Source organism: Drosophila obscura, unplaced genomic scaffold (genome assembly GCF_018151105.1).
Source record: "Drosophila obscura isolate BZ-5 IFL unplaced genomic scaffold, ASM1815110v1 contig_200, whole genome shotgun sequence".
NCBI classification, from domain to species: Eukaryota; Metazoa; Arthropoda; class Insecta; order Diptera; family Drosophilidae; genus Drosophila; species Drosophila obscura.
The window spans coordinates 7,316,025-7,340,208 of NW_024542791.1; the positions used below are offsets into that span (position 1 = coordinate 7,316,025).

The 24,184-nt window shown below is 44.3% G+C and overlaps 1 protein-coding gene across 1 annotated transcript; it reads left to right on the forward strand.

The window, feature by feature from the left end:
* Window positions 1-9,785: 9,785 nt before the first annotated feature.
* On the forward strand, window positions 9,786-12,686 carry LOC111074397 (protein extra-macrochaetae). The gene is made up of 2 exons (XM_022367149.2): window positions 9,786-10,715; window positions 12,478-12,686. The coding sequence occupies exons 1-2, from the start codon at window positions 10,164-10,166 to the stop codon at window positions 12,517-12,519; spliced, it is 594 nt and encodes a 197-aa protein (XP_022222841.2). The 5' UTR covers window positions 9,786-10,163; the 3' UTR covers window positions 12,520-12,686.
* Window positions 12,687-24,184: the final 11,498 nt, after the last annotated feature.

Here is a 24,184-nt window from a genome sequence, read left to right on the forward strand (position 1 = left end):
ACTTTCGCTTACCATTCCAGGCCGTTGTCATTGTTGCTGCTGTTGCTGCGGCTGTTGTCGTCAGTCTGTTGCAGCTGCTGTCAATCTGTTGGCCATTTTCTGCCACTGCCACCGCCGCTGCTGTTGTCATTTCCATGTGTCATTTCAAAAATGCAAATATGGACATGATCTGGTGCTCTGACTTCTGCTCCTGCTCCTTATGTCTGTGGCTGTCTTCCAGCCAAAAACCCATCCGACCCGATCCGATTCCATCGTCTCTGCATCCTCCACATGTCCGACTCGTCAGGCGATCAAGCAGCCCAACTGACAGCCGAGTGACGTCTAAATTTTGTTCAACGAAATGATTATAAAGGCATTTATGCATGCGTAGTCACAGCCAGAGTTCCAGCAACAGCTACAGCTCCTAGCCATGTCCAAAGCTCGATGAATTCCGATCCCATATCAATGTGATTGTTGTACCCTTTAAGAGGGTATTATGACTTGCACCAGCTCTCTGCAACATTTTCCATAGTCTAACTATTTTTGATCAGAACCAGTTTTAATTTATTTTCTCTGAAAATTCTCGTTTTGCTAAACGGTCTGGGGATACATTTTCGTAAAGTTCTGACTGAAAGGGTATCTAAAGATTCTACTCTCAAGTGATTGACATTCTCTGCTGTTGCAATTGATTTGTAGCTGCCCAATGTCCCTCCGTCCCAGACGTTGTAGTCTGTCAATTGTCAATGTTTGTATTCAAATTTAGCAGTCAGAGTCTCGTTCCATGTTTATTATGGCCAGGCCACGGCCAGTACCGATTTATGAAGGCTTTGTTTAGGCCCTAGAACATTACTTTCACAAGTAGGTATTTTATGATATTCTTCCCAATATGCAATCGGGTTTTTTCTGTTCGACAAAGTCATCAACGCACATCCGGAGAAAACTCTTAAAATATTGCTGTGCAGATACAATATCTGCGGGCTCTAAAAGTGTTATATACGTATTTACCTTTGCTCAGTGCTCGATACAAATAAATAAAAACTATCACAAGTGATTATGTTATAACTTTAATTCTAACGCCCCATAAATGGCAAATGCAATTGCTGTTGACGGCATTAAAACGTTGGCCATAAAATGTTGCTGTCGTCGTTTGCTGTTTCTGCTGCTGCTGCTGCTGCTGTTGTTGCTGTTGATTGTTATAACAAATTTGCATAATTATGCCGCTTATCTTGGTCATATGTCTGGGCAATAGAGCCGACAGTCGGACGATGGACTTGGAGCACTTGGTGCTGAGTAAAACTTGTAGATGTCTGCAACACGCGCCGGCAATCGACAGTGGCAGCATACATACATAGGTGAAGCACTAGTACGAGTAGTAGTTGCAACTGCAACTGCAACACCCACATGTTTTGTCTGGCATTGTTCACCAAGCGGATGCCACCGAAACCGTGCTACAGCCATGAAAACTTAAAATGTTGCTGCTGCTGCGGCTGCTGTGTTAATTGCTGTTGCTGTGGCAGTTGCAGTTTGTGGCAGCAACATAATAAATTACCAGCTAAGAGTAAGAAAAAAACAGTTAGTTGACATTGACGCACTGCGAATCATAAAAACTGACAACAAATTGATTGCCAATCAGCAACATGAACACGACAGCAACAGTAGCCAGTGGCAGTGCCGATGCTACTGCTGCTGCTGCGCTTCTGCAACAATTGCAGGTGTCAATGAATGTTGCAAATAAGGAAAAGCGCGACAAGCGTTGCAACAGGAGGCATGCAACGGCAGCAGGGAGAGAGCTAAAGAGAGTAGAGAAAAAAGCTAATTGACCAATGCCAATTGCTGCTAATGTGGCCAGTTATTATGTCAAACGGTCAGCGGCAGCATTTCAGCCAAGAGTTGTTGCCAGTGCTGCTGCTGCTGCTGCCACTGCGCCTGCTCTTGGCCTAATTGAATTGGCCAACCTGGACAATTGTCACGCAGCTGCCACAATCTAAAGAGGCAGCCACAGCCACATCCATGAGACCAACTGCTGCGATACAGTTTGGCAACCCACACGCCGGACTCCCGGACTCCCGGACTCACGGACTCTCCATCGCCATCGCCATCGAATGAGAGATGTCCATGGAGGCGCACATGGAAAACTTCCAATAGCAATTAAAAATATTTCCAACGCAAATGCAGCCAACGGGGATACAGCTGCAGACCATGGGGCTACACTGAGAGAAATGGCAAAAAGTTGTTGAGAGAGGACCAGCTTAAGATTTGAGATTTTCCTTGTCCAGCTTCTGTTTTTCTCACAGTGTATTTCTGGGACAGATTTCACCTTGTCCCCGGGCCGCATCACGTTGTCGTCTGTGGATCGATCCAGTTCGCGTCCAGCGGTGCTGGCGGCTGCAGTGGCAGTCGCATCCAAAGTGCAGCCAGAGACCGACCACAAATATGTCTGTGGATCAGGCCGGGCATCGTCTTTGGCAGCTGCGTTGGCCGTTAGAAATGCTAATGAAAGTCAGGCGTCTGGTCTGTCCATCGGCATTGGCAGCTGCCTGTGACTCTGTGATGCTGCTGCTGCTGCTGCTGCCGATGCCCGGGCTACCCCCTCGCTACCGATCGCGAGTGCGTTTTCCCGATTTGATTGCAGCAAGGGGCATCATAGAAAGTTGCACGGCTGCTACCGTTTTTGGTGGCCAGAGAGCATGGAATGGAACAGCTGCCTCGGGGATTGCTCTAGCTCTGGCTCTAACTCTGGGTTCCATTTCCCTCCGCTGCCGCTACTGCTGCTGCTGTTGGTCGCGGAAATTCTGCACACGTGTCGATCATTCAAGTTTTTATGAGTGCGCAGCGTCGCGCTTCCTGCTGCTGCGGTGTTCGGGGCAAGGACGTTTGCTTCGGTTTCTGCCTGCCCGCGCAACCCCCTTTTAAGCGGCCATATGTGCGCTTTTTTTTCGTCCCTCTCTGTCTCTGTCTATCTCTCTCTCTCTCTTTTACTCTTACTCTACTGATGTTGCACACATGCAATGCAGCCGGCTCTGGCTTCATCCAGGGAGGCAACCAGTTCGACGTCCATTTTATGGCATGCAGCCGCCTCTGGATGATGCCGCGATGATGATGAAGAGCAGCATATGGCCACCACCGCCTTCTCCTCTCATTTTAACCCCCAACTGAAAAACAACAGAGAGAAGAAATCTCAATGAGATCGGAAACGGGCACGGGCACGGTCACGTATGGCACCAATGGCATGGACATGTGCGCGGAATGCCTCAAGCAGCTGTGGCATATCTCTATCTCTCTGCTCAACAGAAAGTCGCCATCTGAAGTTTTGCAGCTGATACGAGAGAAGGAGAACCCCGCCTAAACCCGAACCTCTCGTACCCCGCGTACCACGCGAACAACGAACCAGAACCCGCATCGAGTGAGAAGAAAGATTTATGTGGGCATTGAGGGATTTTCGGTTAAGATTTTCCCAATAGTCTTTGGCTGGCTGGGGAGTTCCATGGGAAATTCGTTGGACAAGAATCAACGAAAATTTTCAAAACATGAAATGTGACATTTTTCTTTCGTTTTCAGACCACTTTTCATTTAGTTGATTTCCAAGTCAGCAAGTAATCCAAGCTGTTGTTATCAGTGGGATATCCTATACCTTAATTTCTCCCAAGGAAATCCATTTAAAATGGATATTAACTGTTGAAGGTTCTCCTAATTTGTAGAACTGTTTCACCCATAAGAGGCCCTCTCAGAAGACAGGAGCGATCGGTTTATGGTTAAGACATCAGGCTTAGCCACATCCTCCACTCTACGCACTGAGAGGCACTTATCAGCAGAAGAGCCAAGCAGAGTCAGCTTGCCACTTGCCTCCTTTTCCGGGCTTAAGCCGCTCAAGAAGCCATTTGGCCCAGGGTCCATGTCCATCCATCATACCACACATATAACAGGCAGGGCCAACAGCAGCAGCAGAAGCATCAGCAGTCAGGGGAAAATGCCGGCAATTAGCAACTGGCGACAAATTGACGAGGCCGAAACACACAAAAACCGAAAACACACTGGAATCCGGAATCCGTGGGCTGCGGATCTCTCGGGGACGGGACCAGTACCAGGCCACCTGCGGAGATTTTGTGCGAAAAAAGGCAGAATGAGAGTGGGAGGGGAGGTGCAGTGTGTTGTGACCAGAGGAGCGGATTGTGGCAATAATATTTGTGCATCGGCTACCTGTGGCAAGTGTGAGCCGTCTGTGGCATGGGCCTAATGAAGTTGCACCAACCAAATGACTCATTTTGGCAACACTCAAAGGGTCCCTGTAAAAGCCATTAGCACTGTCTAGACGGGGTCTGGGCGCCGTTTTCTATTTGCTAATGAAAGAAATGGTGCACCACATAGAGATTGTTCGCAGTTTCTCATTTTAGCTAGAGAGATTTTGTTCTTAGATAAGGAATTGTATTTTATTTAGTTGAAGGTTCTCCAAATTGCGAAGCTTGCCAAATGCACTCAAATGATCTCCCACGAAATCTAAAGCAAAAATGCTTGAAAGTCACTTAACTGTTTCCTGCAAAAGTACGCTCAATATTTGAAGTCACTCTCTCTCAACTAAGTCTGATATCCAGCCTCTCTCTCAGCTCATCATTTGAGGTTCAAGCTCTTGATTCAAAGTGCGATTCCCACCTCTCTCTACGACTCAACGTTCCCAAGCTCACCGTTCAAGCTCACCATTTCACTCAAACTTTTAGTTTTTCTCTTCTCCAAACAATTCAAAAGCTGGCTCAATATGGAAATCGTTACAGCTCTATCTCTCTCCCACTCAGTTCAGCTTTTGCTAATTAATCATGCCGCCCGCTCTCACTATCAGCTGTGCCCGCCCGCTTAAGTAGCCAATGCAGGCCCATCATCATCATCATCATAGCCTCATCAATTTGTTCCCGTTTCTCTCATTTACTACTTATTCGAAACGAAATGAATGTTGTTCCCAGCGCCACTCTCTTTATCAGCTGTTCCCAATTAACACGCCAGCAGCAGCAGCCGCAAAACCATATGCAGCGCAGTCAAAACAGCAGGCAAAGGTATGTACTGGCTGAGGGGAGGGGAGGGAGTGTTTGTGTAAAAAAGCCCGGTGTGGACAAACGGTAAAATGCAATACAAATAACGGCAGCCGGCAGAAGTTCGTCCTTCAGGTCCTGCAGATGCATATTGCCGTAGCGTAGCCATTTCCCCTCCCTTGTCGACGTTTTTCCACTCAATTAGGGTAGCAAAAATACACATACGGTACCGTTTTTAGAGAGTGTAAGGAAGAGTGAAAGGACATTTGCCTATAAACATATTTCCCAGACCAGATCGAAGGAGAAACGGGAACAACAGCCGAATGTTGTTGTGTTGCAGCCATATGTGTGTCGACGGCGTGCGGCGCAGTTGTTATCCTTGTGTTTTTGCCTCTCTCAGCCACAGTCGCGCATTGTTAATCGTATCCTGCGTAATAGCATAATAATCCCTAATCGCATCTGATCTGTTCACCTGGCTGGCGCACAAACACACTCACCTCGCCTCTCTTTCTGGCCCGCGCCGGCTGCACACAATCCGCATTTTGGCTTCCATCGAACGATCCTTTGTGTGAGTCCTTTGTCACCGAGTGTCCTTTTTTGTTCCCACTGTACTGTAAAGCAGGGCTGGGGTTATTTTGACAGAAGTTCATTTGCCTTCTGCATATACCGCTGCTGCTGCTGCTGTCCTCTGGCTTTGACATTTGTCAGAGTCGCATTCGGGGCTTCGAATTCGGGTTTCGGTTTCCTCCTCCTCTCCTTCTCATCCTGTGAGTGGTTCGGTTCGGTTCGGTTTCAATGTTTCGACTTTTATTCGGCTTCCATTTGCTGCATTTGTTTAACGCTCCTTTGTGGCACAGTGCTTGACTAATAGACATTTACATTTCGAGACATTAACTGCTCTTTAGTCGGACAACCCATTAATATCTTCTGGGATGTCTGATTGCGGCGAATGAATAATGAGAGAAATGATTATCGAATAGGTTTTTGGGACTGAGTTACTGTTAAATTACTGTGGAATGGGGATATCAGGATATTTATTTATAGATAATCCTGAGGATAGAGCCACGGTTAATGTTATTTAACCTTTATTCTTAGAAGTTTCGTAACTTAAGGAGAGAAATATAACCCAAATAACGCCTGCCAAAATATTGTAACTCTGGTTATAGATATGTTAAATGAAGGGGAATCTCCTATTTACACATTGTATACTGAGTTAGTTGATCAAGACATGTCACGGTAGTAGCGTTTGCCCTCCCATGTGACTCTGTTTCTAGCCATCCCATTCATTCAAAGCATGTACATGGAAATCTTTTATAATCTCATTGCATGCTGATTTCATTGACAATGTGACTTATCCAGTTTTCAGTCATATCACTGCTTTATCCACTTATCCCGTATTTATGAGTATGCCATGACGACATACCCAGTTTCCATTGTGTAGTTCTGTACCCAAACATGCCTCGTAGAACCTTCAATTACATATGCCACATGGGTGGCTTCACTTCAGAGGCCAGTGGCTGACATTACGCATACCAATTCGATCATTACTGAGCGAGGCTTTGGCACTGCTACCCTCTGGTGCCGCACAACCCTTGGGTAAACAGTGGAAAAAATCATTTCTGTTTCAGTTCCCATTCCCACGCAATTCCGTTTATTGTTTTCACTAGAGAGGGGATCGAGAGAGGAGACAGGAGGAATATAAACAAAAGCTCAGCGATCATCGACGCCTCAATGAAGCGTTTTTTTTCTGCTGCTTGGTCTGCTTTAGTCGTATGTTTTTTCGAAATGGAATTAGTATTCAGTTACCATACGCCATACAGAACGAACGAAAAAAAAAGCAACAGCAGAAACCAGGGACATGGACAGGGGCCGGATGCGGCTACAGTAAAGATCCGATGAATGGAGGCAATCCAATCTGCAATCATTATCTCTACTCTCTGTAGCCATATGCAAAATATGTTTAAAAATAAACTAGCGAAAGGCAAACGGTTCCGAATTCCGTTGCGAATTCATTAATGGGAATGTCACCAGGCCAGAGAGACGAGAGGCTCCACTCCTCCAATGAGAGAGATTGACAGGGCACAGCACCCCTTTAATGGCTGCCTAACTAGATATGTCTTCAGATCCACTTGGATCGGCAGTGGATACACTAACCCCCCTCCAATCCCTCCCTCCCTCCGATTGGGGGGAGCAGCGGCATGAGTGACGGGTATTGGATTTCAGCATGCCATGCACGCGGCGCGGCATGCGGCTGCATATCTGCAACGCCATCTCTCGACTACCTCGGGGTCCCGTCTCCAGCGCTGATTGACATGTGATCCTCATCCCCATTCCCATCTCAATTCTCAACCTCATTGCATCCTCTCAACAAAGTTTCTATGGCTTGCAAATCTTCACCTTGTCCCCTGTCCCCTGTCCAGAGTTCCCTTTTTGACATACCCTCACAGAGGGTAGCATAATGATGACCAGATGTTTTGTGAATCAGATAAATATCATCAGTATTTGTTAAAGTTTTTTTTTTTTTTGCTGAAACTTGGCATTTAAACTTATTTTTGCTCCATCTTAATGCACTTTAATCACACATCTTTCATGTAAGTAAATCAATCTGGCAGGGTATCTAGAGCTTTGGTTCTCAGAGATAGCTTTTCTTTCTGGTTTTTTTTTCTGCCTCTTTAACCTGTTGCTGGTTCTTCTTGGTCGTCGCTGCTCATTTGTCATTCAGGCGAAACACTCACGAGTCGTAAAGTAAGCTTCGTTCCAGTCTACTGCCAAGACCAGGCAGACCCAACCAAGGGAAATAATCTCAGAAAGTCATAAAATTATGATCGGTGCTCTCTGGGAAATTTGAACTCTGGTGGTTTTTTGCCAGCATTTTTTAATTATATTTTGGTTACGGAACATGGATTTCTGTTGTATTTCATGCAACACCTTGTCCCCACAAAAATTCTTGAGAATTACGCGGAGACATTCCAGAGGACTGCGCTGCGCTGCGCTTCCATAGAAATCTGCCAAATGGACCCTCAAGTAAAAACCTTTCCAGATACCACAATAATAAACAGAAACTTAAGAGTTCATTCATGTTTCTCCAGTCCAATACGAAGCGATCCGAACCCCACCCGCTTTAGAGCCAGACCCAGACGATAGCCAGAGACGTGTCATTTTTCACAAACAACGAACGCCTCAATGAAAATTTCCACAATTTCCTCAATGGTCTGGGTTGTGGGCCCCGGCCCCCACATGTAATACGATCGTGATATCTTGCCCAGAAACCCCGCAACGACAGCGGGAGAAAAGTCAGGGCGCCGTGCACACACTGAAGCACTTGAGAGTGTTCAAGATATCATAAACCAAAATTAAGATAAGCCCCAGAGAGAAAGATAGCGCAAAAGTCAGGCTACTCTTTAAAGTGTATTTACCAAAAATTTTGACAATTACGAAACGGATTATATGAAATTTCAACTCTAAGATATACTGTACTTTTACTTTACAGTACATTTTCTTTGCCAAAAATTATCATTTTAATATTTTGGATAGATTTCGGCACAAAGACAAAATTTGGTTGCTCTAGCGCGATGCAGTTGTTCAAATAAACAGAATGATGAACATATGGCTATATATAGAGACTGATGTTGATAAATAAAACGACAGGGTTTTAATCACCCTGACCCTTGCATTCCCATGTAGACCTCAGGTATAGGGTATGATGAACACCAAAAGCTACACTCCAAGTCGAAGTATCTTCTCGACAAATGTAATTTGGCAATAATTAAATGATATATTCATAAACTAATTAATCAATCTCTCGTTGTACCAACACTTCCTTCTCACCCCATAGACCATTTTTCGATAAGATTTTGAAAAACCTTTAGCCACAGGAACCACTTTTCATTCATTTTCATGCTCATTCACAAAAAAAGAGGAGAAAAGCAAACATTAGAAGAGGGAGAAAGAGAAAGAAACACAAAAACTGAGAGCGTTCGTATTTTGACGAGCTAGAGAGCTAATAAATGCCGCCGACCAATCACGGGCTAGTTACCCCTCGGCTAAAACTATACAAACACGAGCATCTTGGAGAGAAATTAGTGATTTTTGTGCGTGTAGAGTTTGTGGATGGTAGTGGAGAGCGTGAACGTGGACTGAAGCTGGGTTCCACAGTGCTGAGACTTTTGTGGACTGTGGTGAGTGCTGGCTGAAGGGGAAGTTTGAAAAGAAGTAGTTGGAACTGGATCTTGTGGAAGGCGAGGTAGATCTGCCAGTGGATTTTGTGTGGAGTGTGGAGATGTTACTTTCAAGCTGTGGAGAGATACAACTTTTAAGCTGTGGATGTTGACTTTGAGTGGATGCTGGGGTAAGGGATTTGTGGAAGGGATTCTGGTGGAATATCAAAAGATGGCACTGTCCCTTATATATTCCTATTCTATATTCCTATATATTTCCTTATTAAATTTCACAGCCTCTTATGTTCTATAAAAGCTCACCAGAAAATCTCGGAAGGAACTTATTGTGTAGAAATATCATCACTCCAGAATACACATATGTATACTCTCTCTCCACACGAAATCACTCTACACACTTCTCCTCCCTGACAAAATGCCGACAAAATGCAACTCATCCACTATTTACCCCTCGTTATGCTCTGCACTGCTACTACAATTCTCTCTTTCGTAAACAGCTGCTTTTTTCAACTCTCCACTGCAGCTGTTCTCTCTCGCGCTCGTTAGCCGACGTAACTCCGCCTCTCGTGCACGCTCGGCAAGTATAAAACGGCGCGCAAAGAGCGAAACATGTTCATTCGTTTCAAAAATTGCGCTCAGACCAGAAAGAAAAGCAAAAAGTAAAGAAATAAAAAGAGAAGAAAAATTTACTTGTGATTTTGAAAATTCAAATTGATTTTGATAAGTCATCGAATACGCATATACGCAAACGAGAGCAACTAAACACGCTGGATTAAAGTGTTTTTTTGTTGGCCGTACACAAAGTGCAAAGAGAATAAAAGTGAAAAAGTTCGTGAAAAAAACCAAACACACGCAACAAAACTCGCAAAACAAAACCAAACACGTATCCCCAATCTCAATACCCAACTTATCCAACCTCGCCCGTAACCGGTACGACCGTGTAAAATCCGCCAAAATTCTACTCAAGGAGCGTAAAGCAATCATCTCCAAAATGAAGTCCCTGACGGCCGTCTGTCAAACAGGTGCCTCCGGCATGCCGGGCATCAGCCCCAATGGACGCATTGCGCGCCACCCACCGCACCGCGGCGACGGCGAGAACGCCGAGATGAAGATGTATCTCTCCAAGCTGAAGGATCTGGTGCCCTTCATGCCCAAGAACCGCAAGCTCTCCAAGCTGGAGATCATCCAGCACGTGATTGACTATATCTGCGACCTCCAAACGGAGCTGGAGACGCATCCGGAGATGAACAACTTCGATGCGGCGGCTGCGCTGACCGCCGCAGCTAACATGGAAGATGACGACAGCGAGGATGAGATGCACCACATGGACGACGACGAGGCCGATTTGGCGGTCGATGCCGATGATCTGCTCGCCCAGCGTCTGGCCGCCGAGCAGCAGCTGGCCAAAATCTCTAGTCCCGCAGCCCGTCTCCCGCTCAGCGATCGTCAGAGCCCCAACACGCTGTTGGCGCCCGGTCAGCCACAGCAACAGCAGCAGCAGCTACAACAGCAGCAGCAACAACTCACCAACAGTTTAGCAACGGTAAGTGTGACAAGGAATGAAGAGGAGAATGAGTTGAATGCAGAATTGAGTGAATCGTTTGAGTGACCTCATTCATCAGGAAATTGTCAATTGTCATGCGTGGCTGTGTGTTGTGTCTGGGTGGAAGGACAAGCCAAAAAATTTACATTTGCCTGAGCGACATTTCTTTAATGTTAATTCCAAGGCGAGGGAGCTTCATCCAAATTCCATGCACTGAAAGAAATTGATGTCACCGGACTAGCTAAATCATACGAAAATTCGGATGTTTTCAAAATCTGTGTGAATGATTGAGTTTTTTCCCGTGTAGGCATTTCACATGAGTGTTTTTTTTTCTCTCTATCTCACTCTGTTTTTCTGCGGCTGTTGTTGTGTCGCCATCCTCCGTTTCTTTCTTTTGTGTTGCCTATACGTAGCTGTTAATTTTTTTCTTTCTCGCGGCCTTTTTTCCTCTGTTTGTTGTTTGTATGATGTGTTTTAAATGAACACCTGCAGATACTAAAATTTATTTCACATACTCATACATATACATACATTTCTATATGCGTATGTATGTGTGTGCACATATGTACTCTCTCATACATACGCACAGGCCAGCTTGAAAACGGAATTTGAAATTGGGGGAATCATCTGTCTCTGTCGTCGTCTCCACCTTGATATTACTGTTGTTGCTTTTTCTTACTTCATTAGCGCTCTTTTTTGGCCGTCTGCCTTTGTTTCGCTTCTTCGCGTTGTTGTTATTAATGATGCTGGCAAAAAATTTGTTAAAAACCTACGAAACAGGTTGAATATACAAAGATTTTTGCTTGATAAAGAAAAAAACCAACTCTTTTTCAATGAAATTTTAACAAATGTTCGCCAGATCGAAGCTGCCTTTTGGGTGGCCCCAAAAACCTATTAACTCTTGATTAATTATCCATTCGAAATGATTTTGCGGAGGTCTCTGCCACTCCGTTTCTCTCATCGTTTATTGAGTGCGTAATACTGAGTATTTGTTGCAAAAACATCTGCATCTTGCGACAGTGATGGTGTGACGGCAAGACGGCGGAACCAACCTAAACGCCCCACATACAAAAGCGTTTGATGTGTCACCATCCAACAAAAGCAACAACAGCTTCGAAAATTCTTTCGAAAACACGCACACACCAACACAGTCAGAGACTCAAGAGAACTGTAAAAAGAAATGCACGTGTTCAAAATGTTCTCTCTCTGTGGGCTGCTGTCTGTGGTTGTTGTTGCTCTTGCCGTTTCTTTTTTGTACGTTTTCGCGCCGTGCAGCTGTGCGCCATTCGGCCCGTCGCTTTCTACATTGTGGTGCCATGCCGCCCCCCCAAACCCCCCTTGACTGATCATGCCTTTGCCCTCGCCCATTGCTGTGGTCAGTCCAACAACAGTAACGACAGTAACAAGGAGAGCGGTAAAGGAGGATAGGAGGATAGAGAGTCACACAAACAAGCTTGTGTGACAGCTCGTTTGATGTTCTTGGCGCCTCTTCAGGTCCCTCCTCTTCACCCTCTAGGCATCGCTGTTTGCCTCCCACCCCCCGCACATCAACAGATCAATTGATGATAAGAGAGAGCAGGCAGATCTACAGTGGGTTTAATGTGAAGACAAAAACAACAGTGGAATGGGGAATTCGATGATTAGTGGAATGGGCAATGAATGTGCGATTGAGAAATATTATTATTAAAACAAATTATTATATTTAAATGATTGTAAATGGAAAACTAATTTGTGCTTTTTCCCCTCATCTCTGTCATTTCAGCAAGCGAACGAAGCAGCGGAGAAAGACAGCAGGCAGTCGTAAGCAGCAGGCTGACTAAACAGCGGCCAGAGGGAGAAGAACCTATGGAACCTATAAAAAATTATTAACTAAATGCATAATCAGTACCGATATACCGAGTGTAATTATAGCCACAGTGCAAGTACAGTCAACGCCACTCGCAGCAACCTTCGTGTGAAGAGATCTCCACATATAACCAAGCACGCATCTAAGAATAACGTAAAAGTAAACTCTCCAACAGCTGTCCTGCTCTCGCTCTCCCACGCAGGAAGAAAGAATGAGAGAGAGAGAGAGAGAGAGGGGGAGTAGAGCGGCTCAGGCATTTCACACATATAGCAGATAGAAACGAAGAATGGAAGGAAGGAATATAACCACACACACCTAGCATTAGGGCATTATAATTATAATTATTAATTAAACACTAACTATTAGCGGGAGAGGAAGATAATGATGATGACGATGAAGATGGAGACAAGAAGAAAGAAAGAAAAACTTGGCAAAGCTTTAAACAATTTAATTTTTCCCCTTTTTTAACCCCTTGCTTAAAAATTGATTGAACAATTTTTTATGTTTTCCTAATTTTAGTTTTGTTTTGGTTTAAACAATACAAAAAGAAAATGTTACTAATGCAAAGCAAACACAGAGATCAGCAATACAATTAAATAATATTACACCTAAATAAAACTCTAAAAGCAAACACCTAAATAAATGAAATGCAAATAATTCGCATTAAAATGGAAAAAAAACGGGCATAAAATTTAATTATAATTTCAATCAATGATTTTCCTATTAATTTTAAAACTAAAACGTAAAATGAATGATTCTTCCTATTATTGATTAGCTTGAACAAGAACAACAACCCACTCAGCACACACAGATTTCATTAATTTATATCAAATTTAGTGTTTAACGTTGGCGGAAGTGCTAATTTCCACCCCAACACTAATTTTCACTCAAACACACGCAAACCTCATAATTTTCAAACGTTTTCCTCTTTTCGTTTTATTGACTTAACAAATAATTGCATTATAATAATTACCGCAAATATATATATACTAAACGAAAAACCTATAAATATATATATATAAATATATGTTCTGTGATCTGTAGCATACTTTGTACAAAGTGTTTTTTTAAGCATAATATTGCGATTTTTAATTATGATTTATGATCCGAAAACGAATTCAGACTCTGATTAAAATTTTTGTGTTCTCATTTCGGTAAGCTCTATCATGATGAAAAGGCGAGAGAAAAAACCTTGGATCAAACGAATGCGAAAAAAAATATACATATATCTAAAAAAGATTGATTAAAAAACAAAAACAAAACAAAAAACAAGAAGAAAAACTACAATTTTTAGCTCTTAATAAATTGCAAAATGGAAAAAATTATTACAAATCGTTAACATTTTTCACTGGGTCTATGGGGGTGGGTTCTGTTCCAGAAACTACCTGGAAACTCTGGGGAAAACCAATTCCCATGCAAACAAGTGCAACGAATTACAGACAACACAATGCGCGGGCTGATAATGCCCCTCGGCCAGGCCAGAGTCGCACAGTCGAACGAGTTTTCTCACGCAGCCTGACAGAGCAGAGGATCGCATGGGATCGTTAGAGGCAGGTAGCCCAAAAGGGCGGGCCAGTTGTTACACCCGTTGCACGTGTGCGAATAGCCGTTGAGAAACGTCGAGAGTTTTTCGGGCGACAGTTGACCGCTCGACCGACCGACCGCTGCTGGATCTATTCCGGGTGTGGATTAGGGTTTGGGTTTGGGTTTTGCCCGCAGCTGCATCCCACTACTCGGATCTTTCTCTCTCCATCTATCCAGAGCCACAGATATCTGTGTGTGCCTATTAGCGGTAATGATTGCCGCTACAATGCAATGACCAATTGGCAATTGCAACTAGTCTCGGGTTGCCGTAGCCGGAGTCGCTCGGTGCCAGTCGCCCCATTCAAATGTCAATTCAGATTGGACCCCTGGCTAAAGCGAAACAAAACAAAAAAGCTAAATAGCTATGGTGTGTTTTTCAGCGGGTTGGCACAGTCTTGGATGCTCTGTAAAAATTTGGGGGAGAAAGGTCTTTCTTTTCAGAGAATTTCAGTGGAATTTATTTAGTCAACAAATTACCAAAAATTAATATATCAAAGAAAGATTTTTTATTATAGAAAGTGTTTTCTGATGGTTTGGATTCTTTAGATGGGATTAAGTTGTGTAAGATTGGGTCAAATTTTAGAGATGGATTAGCTATGTATTCTATGTATTACATGGGAACCTTTGTCTAAAATATTGTCGTTCCTGTCTCATTTCCACGTATATGCTATTTCCATGTTTTCCTAATTTAATGAAAAACTAAAGTACCCACATAGTGGCAAGGGTGTTTATACGGTAACACAAAACGAAATCTTAAATTAAACCGAAGAGAAAAACTTGAGTGTTCCCATGCATTGTCTATGGGGGGACACACATATTGCGTTCGCCGCCCGTTCTGGGGGCCAACGATCTCCGCCGACTTCGACTTCGACTACGACTCCGGTCCCGACAATGGAATGCGCTAATTGTTTGCAGAGCTCCCAGATCGGGGTGAGTCGCCCGGATCCGACGTAGCCAATGGCCGTCCAGGCCTGGCTGGCCCCACGCGCAATTAGCGCGCGCACCTTGGTCCCGTCCCGTCCCCGTACCGTCGCTCCCCCCATGGATCCGAGCCGAGCCTCACCCAGCCCCCCTGCTCGGTTTTCACTCAAGCACTTTGTTGCTTTTTTGGGTGCGGACTGCGAACGGCGAACTGCCGCCTGCCGCTGGAGAGACGAGAAATCAGTGAAACTTGAATTACCATAAAAACTCGTGTAGCAGTCAACAGCTGCGCGGGCAACTCCGTTGCGAGAGACTTCCAATGGCCGTGCCGGAAAATTTTGACATAATAATTGTCAAGCTGACATTTCCAACAACGCAGCTGACAGCTGAGCCCAGCCGAAGTTGAATCGAATACGAACGCCCGAGCCGAAGTGCAATTCCTCTCAGATGCAGTCTCCACACTGAAAAAAATATTTACAGCCAATTAATGAAGGAACAATATATAAGTTGCAGGTGGAAATACGAAATTTAAGAAAAGTGAAAATATCATTACCATATTTAAAGCAAATTCATCTAATGTGTGGTATCCACAATTCTTAAGTTATGCAACTGAATTTTGTTTACTTTATCTGCCAATCTATGAAAGATTGTAGTCATCGGATCATTAATACAGTCAGAAGAAGGAAAAGTATAGCAGCCCTAGTATGTTCTTGCTGAACATGCAAACATAGGCGGAATTTCCCTCTCTTGTTTTCACCTTTCAAGTGAGCACCAAAAAGTTTATAAACTATTTTAGTTAACTTTTGTTTAGTTCTTACTGGGTCTTTTCTTTCAGTGAGTGTGCGCCTTAGTTAGAGCTCTACGTAGAGTCTCCAAAATGAAAGCTAAGCCACAATCGACCGACTCAGGCAATGCCGGCTCTTGGCGAGGGGTGCGCATAAAAATCGCATTTAATTGTGATTTTCACACGAAATACAATGCGCATGAGCAACTGGCGCCGCTGGTTAGGAGGCGGGTGCTGTGGCAGGGGCTGTGGCTGTGGCTCTGGCAGTCGCTGCTGCAATACTTGATGGCAATTTGTGTAACTAGCGGTAAAGCGTAACTACTAAACAGCCCGCAACAGCGGGCCAGTATCCAGGCAGTGTGTGTGGGGTGTGGGGTTGCTACCATGGCTTTTAGCAGCGGCGGCGGTGGTGGTGGTTGGCTTTTGGGAAACACCTGCAAAACGCAAAACGCACCTGTTTCGCTAAACAGCCGGCAAAGGCAGCAGAGCAACGAAAAAACTAAAACAAAGTCAGACACCAACACCAACGCCGGCAAAACAGCAGAAAAGCGGACACGGCTCAGCAACTTTCGTGGGTTTCCCGGCTCACAACAGCAGTGTTGAGAGAGAGAGAGAGAGAGAGTGTAGTGGTGGGGAGAGGAGGGGTTCCCTATGGGGAACCGCATGACTTTTGTGTAATTGAAGCAGCCAGGTGGCAGGGGGCATGGTTTGGGCGAGAGTGCCAGTGCCCCATGCGAATTAGGAAATCGAAACCAAGTCGAAGTCGAAGTCAAAGCCGGTGGACAAAAGCAAGGGGAAGTCGAAACCAGGTGAAGTCAGTCCACACTGAAAGAAAAACACGGATAGGAGTTTATAAAGTTTATAAAATAAGTAAGATAAATAAAGTATTGACGGAGTAATTTTTAAAACACACAAACATTCCAAAGGATACTTTCTACTCTATACTTTCCTGCATATTCGTGAGCGTTTCGGTTATACGCGCCATGCAGCAGCGCACCTCGATTGGCTTGGCATTTCTGCCGGGGATTTTAATACTTTTCTATTTTGGGTTTTTTCCAGTGTACTAAAAGTAAAAAAAGGGGCTAGAGTCAAGTCAGGTGGTTCAATCGGAAGCGCAAAAGAAAGACCAGGCTAGATAGTGGGGGATTGTGAGACTTGGAACGCCACATCAGCTGGCGGAAGTCACTCAGCAGCTGCCAGAGTACGAATGGGAGTCGGGGTCCAGCATTGATTTCAGCTGCGTCACCATCAAGCCCGCCCCGCCCCGCCCATCGTGGCACTGTAATGGGGTGTATGGGTAGGGGAGGAGTGGGGAGGGGAGTGTTGACCAAAAGGTGGCAGAGGTGGTTGCAATACCCATACCCTGGCCATATGTTGGCCTAATGACAGCTCTGACTGGAAAACCTCAGCTCCAGCTTCAACATCAGTTTCAGCTCCACCTTTGGGGCAAACAATGGCGATGACAATGGCCGAGTCGAGGTGCGGCTGCTGCTGCTGCTGTTGTTGCAGTTGCATTTTCAGTTGTTGTTCCTGACATTTGATCGAAAGCCAATCGCTGCCGCAGAAGCCAATGCTGGGTCATAAGTTCCAGGCAGCTTCAGGCGCTACCATTCCCCAGTCCAGTGCCACATCGATGGGTGACGAACTCCCTTCCATCAGTCTTCGTGCCACAGATCCAGTGGAGTGTCAAACTGTAAATTGAATAGAATTATACATAATTCCTTATCGCGAATTGAATTGTTGTGGCCTTTGGGTCTGTTCTTTTTGTCCAGCGGCGCTGACTAATGCTGCCACCAGAGTTGTTGGCGACCACCAGCAGCAGCTGCCCAAAAAAAGAAGGCAAATACTTTTGAGCACAGAATGTGTAAATACACTAAAAGATGAGGCTTAAAAATAGGATTCGCCCACATCGATATATTAATGATATATTTCGGGAGCAGATCCAGAGTTTTAGTTTTATATTGAAGCAGATTGCCAACATTCGTATGACATTCTTAGATAACGAAATTTTGATTGATATTGTGATCAGATATTGGCTACATGGAGCAGTAACTTGTGGTGTTGCAATTTCAATCTATGTTTAAACAAAACAGTCTGAGTATCTGCGAAACTATCTTCCATAGAAACAGCAGAAGAAATCCTTAACGACCCCTCTGTTTAACTGCTAATTTAAAAATCTACACTCTACAGACCCAAAGGAGCTACCTTCTAAGCTTCAAATTCCATTAAAAATCATCTAACCCTTTTATAGAGTATAGATACTACATAGAGCCGACGTTGATAAATACCATCCCACGCCATGACTGGCCGCTCCTGCCGCTGCCGCTGCTGCTGCTGCTGCTGCTGGTTACTTCATTCATTTTCATTTCATTTCGTTTTGCTAATTGATTCATTGATCTTGGCGATATCTCTCCCCAGTGACCAGAGCTAAGCTCCGGGCCCCCCTGCTCCATCTTTCGGCTCGTAACATAATTCTTTTTCCCGAGCCAAAGCCAAAGCCAAAGCAAAATCCAGAGACAGAGACAGTGCCCAGGGTACGGCAGTGGGGCAGGCATTCATTTGCACGCCTGTCCACTTGGCCGTCAATTGTGCACAAAGACATTATTAGCCGTCTAGGAATTCAATTCCAATTTCCATTGTCGGCCTGGCCAACTGGCTTTTGGCTTTTTTTCTTCTGGTTTTCTCTGTTGTTTTTGTTTTGTTTTGTTTTTCTTTCGAGGGGGCTTGGCCTGGTCTGGTCCATGGTCCTCGTCTTGTTGTTTTTGCTGCAGTTTTTGTAGCTGCAATTTGTTAAATTGACAAAAACTTTTTTGCGATAAACTTGGCGCGTTATTAAATTCAATAAATTTTGCGCTTTCCGTCTTGGTTTCTGTTATCTCCATTCGCGATCAGCAAATACAAATTCTATTTAAGATACCAAAAAATTTGGCGATCGATCGATATGGTCGGGTTAATTGCAGGCCAGCCCCCATGGGTACCGTGCCACCATCCTTCGTTTCGATTCTTATCCTGTCCGCCATGTGATGCATTTCGATTCGATTCTTATCTGTCAACGGGCCAGCGAATTAAATTTGCAATCAATGAAAACCCAGCCAGCCTGTCACAAGTGCCACAAAACTCTTCCTATGCCCGAAAGCAACTCAAAGGTTTTTTGCCGCCACCGCCGTAAGTCCAGATACTGCGACGACTCCAAGACTGCCAACTCCGACCAGACCAACTTCAGGCCAACTTCCGTCGCACATTTGCCATTTGTCATGCCATGTCAGAGAGTCACAGAGAGCCACAGAGAGTAGTGGAGCAGTGGAGTACAAGGGGAGGCCCCAAAGATGCCCAAAAATGGCAAACGAAGGAACGAAACCGAACCGACTTCGCATATAATTTACGATTATGTCGAAGGCCTTCCTCCAGCTTTGATTTAGGTTGCTGCCGCCAAAGCCAGACTTATGGAAACCCATTGATGGACGCACTTGGCCAACAAACGACTTTAAAATTTACGTTGACATTCAGTTGGTTACCTCCTGCCACCCGTCTACCGTCTACCGGGTACCGTCATCACTCCCCTTTAACCCCTGCTCTGACTCACACACGCCTTTGACTAGCTGCCTAATTATTTTATATGGCAGTGGCATGTGCACAAATATCACCATAAATGATCATATATGTATGTATAATAAATCCATCCGCCATCCATGGGCGTGTGCGGTGGGAGGTCTCTTCTACCTTCATTAAATCAAAGAAAGAAACAGAAAAGAGAAGTGCGACACAGCCTGGAACCCTGGAAAAGCCTGGAAATCGAACAAATCTCTTCCTTACCTAATTAAACGATCGTAATGCTGATTATCATCCACTCCCTCAAATAATCCTGCCTACGCCCCTGCCCATATCATATCCACACATCTTGCATCTACGTTGGCGTTTTTCGAGTTGGCCCCCGGAGTTGGATGCGGCGCCGTTTGCTGTCGATATATGAAAATTTGTTTGCCATAAATATTATTTTTCACGCGTCGCCACAGTAGCGGCCATACAGCCACACAACCTCACAGCCTCTGCCGCCGCCAACGCTGCTGCTGCATAGAGGAGAAGACTTTTGGGTGCCGCCACAGATTGTTGCATCGTCGAATCCACAGATTGGGTAGCATTTTGGCAACTCTGTTGTCAACACCCAGCGAGAAAAATACAACAAAAAAACCGCCTGCAGTGCATCCGTCAATTGCTGCATAAATATTTGCATTCACTCATTGATTTTGGAATGTCAAAGTGGCTGAAAGAGACGAGACTTTGTTGGCTTTGTTGAAAATTTTGATAAGATTTTTATGCGTAATTCTTTGAATATATCAACGTATGTTGATATTTCTCAAGGGTATGAATATTAAAGATTAGCAGCAAAAAATATATATATTTTTTGGCACTTAGATCTGTTAAAACTTCTTGTCTTTATCATTTATGAAAGGTATTTCAATAAATACTCTCGTATCCATGATAATTCTATAAACATTTCTGGTTCATTTGAGTCTTCAATTATCCCCATTTTTCTTCAAAATATGCTTTAGTTCATCTCCCTAGACTGCTTCAATCTCTCCTTCAAAAAACGCTCTTCCCAATCAACTTTGTTGTTATTTTCTTAAATTTTCTGCTATCTAACATCTCGCTTGTCTAATTAACGCTTCATCGCTGAGGCGGCGGCAAACTCACAAAAGACCCAAAAGCCCAAAAAACAAATCTGCAAGGAAATCTCATTAACGCAAGCGACCAACAACAACAACAAAAAGTACTGCAAAGCGTTGCCCAAAGCTTGGCCAATTAATAAAGAAGCGTGAAATTGAATTTCTTGCCCGTATATGAGCAGATTTCACACCCCAAGAAATGCAACGAAATCCCGATCCCGGCTCGAGCAGATCCCAGCCAAAAAAGGAGATCTAGAAAGGCTAACTCCTCCTGCGGCTGCAACAGAATGCTGCCAAAAGTAACACAAAACACAAACAGAATGCAGGTGTGGTTCCTCTTCGACTTTGGCTGTCTTTTGGCTATTAAAACTCAATCTGAAATTCAAATCGTAATGTAGGGCCAGACCCAGAGCCAGAGCCAGGCCCTCGTTGCAAAGTCTGCAAAAAAAAAGGCAAAAGGCAAAGGCAGTGCCGGACCTTGAATTCACACAGAAAGAGGAGAGCCAGAAATCAAAGGCCAAAGCGAGGCCAAAGAATTTCTTAGGCACATTTTCGTTTGGTCAAAACGAGTCGAATGGTCAGAGCCAGAGCAAAGCAGAGCCTAGGGCCTGTCGTCTCCAGGGCAGGGTAGGGGCTATCTCAGCGTTTGATCTGAGACGATTCGTCGAAGGTTTTGCCCAGGGTTTCCTTCCATTTCTGTGTGTCCAAACAGCCCCGGCCTGGGCCTGCCTCTCATCTGTGGCAAGGAATTCTTTCAATTCATTTGGTTTTCGGCTTGTCTTTCTGTTTTACCCAGAGATCTTCTCTTCTTATTTTTTTTGTTTCTTTTTTTTTTTTTTGGCAAAGATCCTTTGGGTCCAACGCGCGGCGCATTTCAATGCTGCACGTGCAACCGAAAAAGCGAACCTTCTTCGGTTTCTCACCCTTCAGCCTGCCCCTGGAGACGGCAGAGACTAAAGACTGAATACTGAAGACTGGGGCCCTGCCTTTGAGCCGAGATTGAAATTTGTTGAACACCAGCGTGGCATAACTTCTTTTTGTTGGTTTTCTTGGGGTTTTTTATTGTTGTTTTTGTTGTTTTGGGGCCTCAACTCCGCTTCCTTTTGACGATGACGACTTTTATTAATATTTCGGGGATTGGTTTTGAGCTTGGGGCTTTTTTTGTTTTCGTTTGTGTGTCGGGCACAGAGCGGAGTTTTTGGACAATGAGATGCGCTTCTTGGAAATGTTCTTTGGGGGGAAGAGAGCTTAACGCTGGTCGAAAAAGAGAAGCTAGAGAATATCAAAAATGAGGTAGAAGCTTTAATATATATCAAAGAATCTGTGATTCTCAGGGATTTTGTCTTCTTAAATGAGTTGTAGGTACCATTTTTAAATAGTTTTCCCATGTTTTTACTTATAGATATTCTTATATTAAAGAATAAAATACACTTTCATTTAGTTATGAAAATTATCACTCATGTTTCATCATAGCGAATGTCGTGCCGAATGCATTATCCTATATACCATATACTCCTAATGGAAAACGCAAATTAATTTATTCAAATAGTTACAATAGTGAGAAATTCAATTAGGAATAATTCGTAAATCAAATACATTACTACTATTAACTGCCTTTAAGTTTTAAAGTAGAAAAACGACGTGTTAATGAAAATATGTAAATGTATATTATTGATTAATATAAGTGGGGGATACAAATACGAGTATGCATATAATAATCGAGAGAACTATGTTTTTATAGTCGTTTTTATGGGCGAAATCCAGATAAATTATGGATATTATAAATATAGATGATCGCATGGATAAATATTGAAACTCATTTCAGGAACTTGCACTCTAAGATATTACGCAGAAATTTTAACTTGAACACATTTTACAGGTCATTCCCCAAGTCGATCTCTGACCGAAAACAACCTCAATTTTTGGTTTTTTGGTTTTTACTTTGCACTGCAGAGTTTGGTGAGCCCGTTGCGGAGGCTGTGGCTGGAGGAGGGGTTCGTGAGTATTTTGAAGACAAATCATGCCCCTTGGTCGGCTTCGCCATTCGATCGCTTTGTGTGGCTTTGTCTTGTGGTAAAAGCCCCCCACTCTCCATTCCCCCCTCCCCACTTCATTCGTTTTTGGGGCCGCAATTCATCGCACAACCTGGCTCCCAGGCATTTTCATCTCTCATTGCTGTGTGGATCGGCTCTCGTTCTTCCAAAATTAAGTTATAATTTTTGGTTTTTGAATTCTGCTGTCTGCCACACAGAGACAGCCGGGTGGTCGTTATTTGCATTTAAATTGCAAACAAATCATCGCAGAGACCTTTGATTTATTGTGGAAAGTTTCCCTTGTCTTCAATTAAAAAACGGGGGAGAGGATCTGCTGTACTCTGATTTTGAGGAGCCTCTGAGATGATAATGATGATTGGTGGTTGGATGCCCCACTGCGTGGGTCGTTGCTTCAACGGTAGCAAATGCAGATCGCATCGCAGGCAGACAGCAGTAGCAACAGCTATTTATATATCTCTTTGTTTGGATTTTGAGCCGGAAAATGAGGTGCGTCTGCAGTTTGCAGTTGCCACAGCCACAGCGACGACGATCCAAAGAATGCCACAATCCAACAAACAAAACAAAAAAAAAAGAGACTGAAAGAAACAGAAATCCATTCTTTGGCAGCCACTTGGCAACGAACGTCACGTAGCGGCGGCATCATTAGCCAGAGAGACCTCAGAGCCCAGAGCCAGAGCCAGTGCCTGTCCCTGCCCCCGAAACTCCGAGTCAGAGACTCTGAGAGACTTATTTGTTGCGCCTTTCCATTTTCCCACTCACTTTGTTATTGTGTGTGCAACTGCAGCGCTTGCAACAAGCGCTCTGTGTGCAACGCTCATTAATCCCGATTCCAATTCCGATTCCCGTATCCTCAGCAACGGCTGCACCTACCTTTCGCGCAGCGCTTTTGTTTGTGGCACACCTGAGAGGAAATGCGTAACACCATGAAAGAAGTAGTGAGAGAGAGAGAAACGAAATGTTGTGTCGGCCTCTTGGCCGTTGTACCGTTGTAATTTCCACGAAATTTACCAACTCTATTTCTGTAGAGTTTGCAAAACATTTTGTACCCTCTTTTTGCCTCTCTTATCTCTCAGATTTGTCCACGCTGGAGGTCATGCGAGGGACGGTATGCGGGTGCCTTCGGGGCATGTACAGAGGTCTACACTACTCTTAGTTCCTCCCATTGTTTCGGTCCATTGACAGCCATTCAAGTGGAATTCCCCCGCATCTTTTAATTGTCTCATAATTAATGTGGGAAACGATATTCGAACGAATCTCTACTGCTGCCGTTGCTGCTGCTGCTGCTGATTGAGATATACTCGTACATACTCGTACGAGTACAATATATCCCAGAAACGTATGGAGATCCGTTCCGATTGGGCCATGTGCTGTATGTCGAAACTGTCAGCAGAGTTTGAAGACTTTTCGCGTCCACTCGAGACAGACACCACTCGATGTGGCAGATGTTGTGGCAGCGACGAGCAGTGAAAATGCAACTCAAGTACGTCGATTGCACTCTCACAAGTGGCTGTGGAAGAAAGGATTGAGGGAAAATACTCAAAAGAAAGTATTGGAAATTGGGAGAAAATTTTTGGGATGCGGTTTGATGAAATGAATTTAAGCTGAGGCTTCTGCAA

What these genes read in the sequence shown, in the direction of transcription:
- LOC111074397 (XM_022367149.2), top strand. Translation starts at nt 10,164, where the DNA reads ATGAAGTCCCTGACGGCCGTCTGTCAAACAGGTGCCTCCGGCATGCCG. An exon ending in TCACCAACAGTTTAGCAACG is followed by an intron (nt 10,716 to 12,477) that starts GTAAGTGTGACA and finishes CTGTCATTTCAG; the next exon opens with CAAGCGAACGAAGCAGCGGA.